The 5,229-nt window shown below is 38.4% G+C and overlaps 1 protein-coding gene across 1 annotated transcript; it reads left to right on the top strand.

The window, feature by feature from the left end:
* The first annotated feature begins 516 nt into the window (after positions 1-516).
* HNRNPA3 (heterogeneous nuclear ribonucleoprotein A3) lies at positions 517-5,229 on the top strand. The gene is made up of 10 exons (XM_009874487.1): positions 517-635; positions 724-870; positions 947-1,157; positions 1,392-1,481; positions 1,557-1,649; positions 1,771-1,851; positions 3,106-3,252; positions 4,020-4,145; positions 4,233-4,304; positions 4,391-5,229. Exons 2-9 carry the CDS (start codon positions 727-729, stop codon positions 4,283-4,285), a joined length of 945 nt encoding a protein of 314 aa, XP_009872789.1. The 5' UTR covers positions 517-635; positions 724-726; the 3' UTR covers positions 4,286-4,304; positions 4,391-5,229.

Raw genomic sequence — 5,229 nt, 5'->3', positions numbered from 1 at the left:
ATAAATTTCTTGAGAAAGCATAAAAATAACCTTTCGAAATGGATGTCTCAAAAGACTAGACACAGCATTTAGACAATAACCTTTTTTCTTGTACACTGCGTTATTAAAATTTTTTTAGTTCCTCATGATTAAGCTTCGTAAAGCATTAGAACTTCCCTTTATCTTGCAGTGCTTCATTGCTAATCCCTACAGAGCAATATGCAATCCAGACATAAGATAGGCATAAAACAAATGCAATGCCATGAGGCTGGGGAGCAACCAAACTGTTTAGTATCTCTGTACTGCTCTTTGCATTTGAGCATTCTTCAGTTGCTAGTCAGGTTTTTAATTAAAATCACACCTAATTAAGTGTTTACTATGCCGCTGTCTAAACACGTTGGAAGTTATTGTTCTTATGTAACTGTATTGCACCTATTTGTAGTTACCATGTGCACAGATAATTTGTAGTAATTTGTGAAATTTTACCTCTGTGGTTTGTATTCAAAATGCGTTTTCGATTTTTGATTTTGTAGGGCCATGAGCCAAAGGAGCCAGAGCAGTTGAGAAAGCTGTTCATTGGAGGCCTGAGCTTTGAAACAACAGATGATAGTTTGAGAGAGCACTTTGAAAAATGGGGCACGCTCACGGACTGTGTGGTAAAGTGTCAAATATGAGTTTGTGGTTTTGAAAGGGTAGAGGTACGAAATCTGGTATGGAAATAGCAGAGCCCCTGTGTTTTTGCAGGTGATGAGAGACCCGCAGACAAAACGTTCCAGAGGTTTCGGCTTTGTGACTTACTCCTGCGTGGAGGAGGTGGATGCTGCTATGAGCGCTCGACCGCATAAGGTTGATGGCCGCGTGGTTGAACCAAAGAGAGCAGTTTCGAGGGAGGTAAGTTAATGTCAACCTTATTTCCGTATCTTTACCTAATAATTTAAAAGGCTTAATGTCATTTCCGTCGTTGTAGGATTCCGTAAAGCCTGGGGCACATCTCACAGTAAAGAAAATATTTGTTGGTGGAATCAAAGAAGATACAGAAGAGTACAATTTAAGGGAGTACTTTGAAAAATACGGCAAGATTGAAACCATAGAAGTCATGGAAGACAGGCAAAGCGGAAAGAAAAGAGGCTTCGCTTTTGTAACTTTTGATGATCACGATACAGTTGATAAAATCGTTGGTAAGTAATTCAGTAGTGAGAAATGACTTACAGGATAAAAGTGTAATGTTAAATTTGAGAATAGCAGTGTGTGGAATGCAAGATGTTGACATTTATTATTGTAAGAGATAGGAGAGGTTTGATGTTCCTTTTAGAAGTGTGGTCATGCTGTGTAGTAGATACCTGTGAGAGTTTGCAGCATACTGCTTTCAGCGATTTGATTTTCTAACTCTTCTGTATCACAATTTTTTCCAGTTCAGAAATATCATACTATAAATGGACATAACTGTGAAGTAAAAAAAGCTCTCTCGAAACAAGAGATGCAGACTGCTAGCTCTCAGAGAGGTGAGTTAGGAGTTGTGCATAGGTACTTTAGTAACTGATTTTCAATTAATGTAATTGAAGTAAAATATTTTGTAGGTCGTGGGGGTGGCTCAGGCAACTTCATGGGTCGTGGAAACTTCGGAGGCGGTGGAGGAAACTTTGGCCGAGGAGGAAACTTTGGTGGCAGAGGTAAATTACTGGAGTGTTTATATAGAATGTGCTTTCTGTGTGTCTTTTTTTCCTCTGTCAGTTGGCTTAAACACTTCACAATTTTGTTTAGGAAAACATTCTCATCTGTTTTGTGTTCCAGGAGGCTATGGGGGTGGTGGTGGCGGTGGTGGGAGCAGAGGAAGCTTTGGGGGTGGTGACGGATACAATGGATTTGGTGATGGTAAGTGTATTGTTTGCTTCCCCCCCCCCAACATTATAACCAGCTGTAAGTCTTGCCTCCACCTTTGAAAGAAAGTATACTTTAACAGTGGTTTTTACATTGTAGAGCTGTGAAGAGTTGAAGGTTTTTGATTTTCCCCACAAAGCAATGGGTAGAAAAAAAATACTCCTATATTTACCCTTTAAATAACCTCATATCATGAGGTCATGAGTTTTTTAGGATTGTTGAGAAGTAAAAGAAGATTCTGGTGTCAGTTGAGGTAACTAAAACTGAATAAAGCAGTGACCAATTAGCATACCAGAAATCTTCTACATCAGTTAAGATTTTTCACAGCTCAGCAGTCTATTTTTTACATGCATCTCGTCTAAACCTCACAATAAAGAGAACTGTGGAAGTTAGCAAATGGCTATGGAAAGTGGCAGTTACAACTCTGTCACTTTTTGGAGCAAATCATAGAATGACCTAGGCTGGAAGGGACCTTAGAGATCATTTTAATCCACCCTCCCTGCCACCAGGGACGTCACCTTTTGACTAGATCAGGCAACACATGGGGACCGAACGGGAATGAATTGTATGTATTTTACATTATTGTGATACATGCATCTCTGTGGAGCAGGGAGGGGAAATGAGGAAAGTAGTGTGTAGCTGTTTATATCCGGATTCTATAAGCAGATTTATGTAGCAGTGTTTTTTTGAATTTTCCAGTTTGGAACTACTTGATAAAAATGTTGGAGACCAGATCAGCATCTGAAACGGGAAGTCTTTCAGATACACGTTACATGATTAGGAAGAAAGTAGCTTTGACATAAAGCCCTCTGTCTGTATGAAAGCTATAAACCAGAATTCTTTATAAAAAGGGCTTTGCCTGCTTGAGTCATTTTAGTTCAGAGTAATAAAGAGGATGTTACACAAATGGCTTTGGCAGTACTGTGTAAAGGGGCAGTTACTACATGTAGTGGGGGCTACTGGTAGTAGCAGCGTGCCTGCCTGTGTATTTTCTGTGAGCTGGAATGAACTACTAAGTGTGCTGCTTCAAGAGTTTACAGAAACAAGTGTGATTTTTTTAAATTTTTTTTTTTCATGTATGGATTGAACACTTCAGATAAATCATGGAACCACAATTAATACAATACAGACAAAACATTATAGGATACTTTTACTGTGTGTTGGTTTTGGAGGTTTTTTTTTAGGTAGGCGTTTTGTTACCAATATTTACCTTTTGTGTGTTTAGTTTGACTCTCCTTTTATTCAAAGGTGGCAACTATGGAGGTGGTCCTGGTTATGGCAGCAGAGGAGGTTATGGTGGTGGTGGAGGACCAGGATATGGAAACCCAGGTGGTGGATATGGAGGTGGAGGAGGAGGATATGATGGCTACAATGAAGGAGGAAATTTTGGTGGTGGTAAGATTTCAACCTTGATTAGACATCCAGGTTTTTTAAGGCAGGTGGAAAATTGTGCAATTTTGGACAGTTGTACAGTTAGGTCTTAATGTAGAGTGCTGTGTACATACAAAAAATTATTGTCTGTCTGGATCAGCATTGATACATTACATGACGCTGTTTTGCGTGAAACTTATTTTTCGAGAAGCAGCAACTATAAATCTGTCGAGGTGGAGTAGGAGAATCTTGAAGCTTTTGACCATTTGAAGCGTGCTGTTGCTGTAGGCTGCCAGTTCACATCACATAGATAACGTTCCCCTTTATGAGGATTATAAATCTGAGTTTATATATTAAGCTTTTTAACTGTTTGCCCCAAATTTGGATAATTAAGCTGCAAAATCTGCTGCATACTTTATTGTACCCTCTGATGTGTATATGCAATATGCCCGATACAGCTCTGTCACTTCTTGGAGCAAGTGAATTGTATGTAGTTATTGTGATACGTGCACAGTGTTGGGTAGGGGGAGAATGACTGAAATTCCTGTACTTTGCTGCATCTAGAGACAAAACTTGAATTTGAGTCAGTTGCCTTGACTTTGAATTGCCTACTCAAATCCACATAAAATGTTCTATCACGTGATGTTTTTAATCTTCGATGAAATACCGGTTTCTGATTTTCAAGGTAATAAGGGTCTTCTGTCATTTGTGCATTGAGAGCAGAGGTAGCATGCAAAATGCTTGTAATTTGGTTTTAAGTTGCTAAGTGGCTTTATAAATCTGTGTTTCAGGTAATTACGGTGGAAGTGGGAACTATAATGATTTTGGCAATTACAGTGGCCAACAGCAGTCTAACTATGGTCCCATGAAAGGTGGTGGCAGCTTTGGTGGCAGAAGTTCAGGCAGTCCCTATGGTGGTAAATACGATTTTGTTGAGAAAATATTTTGGGGGGGTCAAGTTTCTTGTTGTTCTTGTGTTCCAATACACACCCTGTTTTTTGTAGGTGGTTATGGATCTGGAAGTGGAAGTGGGGGCTATGGTGGTAGAAGATTCTAAAAATGCTACCGGAAAAAGGGTAGGTGTAATGCATATTTATACTGATGATTAATGATGTGCAACTGTTCACTGAGAGTAATAATTTTCTTATCCTGTATTCAACAGGCTACAGTTCTTAGCAGGAGAGAGAGCGAGGAGTTGTCAGGAAAGCTGCAGGTTACTTTGAGACAGTCGTCCCAAATGCATTAGAGGAACTGTAAAATCTGCCACAGAAGGAACGATGATCCATAGTCAGAAAAGTTACTGCAGCTTAAACAGGAAACCCTTCTTGTTCAGGACTGTCATAGCCACAGTTTGCAAAAAGTGCAGCTATTGATTAATGCAATGTAGTGTCGATTAGATGTACATTCCTGAGGTCTTTATCTGTTGTAGCTTTGTCTTTCTTTTTTCTTTTTATTTTCCCATTACATCAGGTATATTGCCCTGTAAATTGTGGTAGTGGTACCAGGAATAAAACAATTAAGGAATTTTTAACTTTTCAATATTTGTGTAGCTCAGTTTTTCCACATTTAGTACAGAGAACTCTATAACAGAAATAAAATGTAGTTTAGGGTGTTTCCTTGTTAGTTCATAGAGAGGATTGATGCATTTCTCAACTACTATTTTGTATTAATTTAAAGTTAACAATAGAAACACCTATTGATTTGCAGTCTTAAGGGGTCTAGTCTCAGTGTATATATGTAACTGTCACTGACATGAGTTACATAGGCATACAGAGGGAAAACATCTGTATGTTGCATTATAGTTTGTTTAGATGTATAACTAGGATTGAGTTACTCAAATTAGTGTTTGTGAATTATAGAACTAAGCTTTACCTTAATGAAAATTTCAAATTACTTTTTTGGTTTGTGCATATTTTTTTAATTTGTAGTTCTGTATTAGTACTAGCGCTTCAAGAAAATAAGGCATGATAAATATTTTAACAAGACCAACTTTAGACACAT

The sequence above is a fragment of the Apaloderma vittatum genome, unplaced genomic scaffold (assembly GCF_000703405.1).
Source record: "Apaloderma vittatum isolate BGI_N311 unplaced genomic scaffold, ASM70340v1 scaffold29348, whole genome shotgun sequence".
NCBI lineage: Eukaryota > Metazoa > Chordata > Aves > Trogoniformes > Trogonidae > Apaloderma > Apaloderma vittatum.
Note: the sequence above shows the minus strand (reverse complement) of the source record. Positions and strands in the feature narration are given on the sequence as shown.

Bases quoted from the DNA above. Each gene is read 5' to 3' on its own strand.
- HNRNPA3 (XM_009874487.1), top strand. From the start codon at position 727: ATGAGAGACCCGCAGACAAAACGTTCCAGAGGTTTCGGCTTTGTGACT. The intron at 1,852-3,105 runs GTAAGTGTATTG...TTTTATTCAAAG, and splicing joins ATACAATGGATTTGGTGATG to GTGGCAACTATGGAGGTGGT. The intron at 3,253-4,019 runs GTAAGATTTCAA...TCTGTGTTTCAG, and splicing joins AGGAGGAAATTTTGGTGGTG to GTAATTACGGTGGAAGTGGG.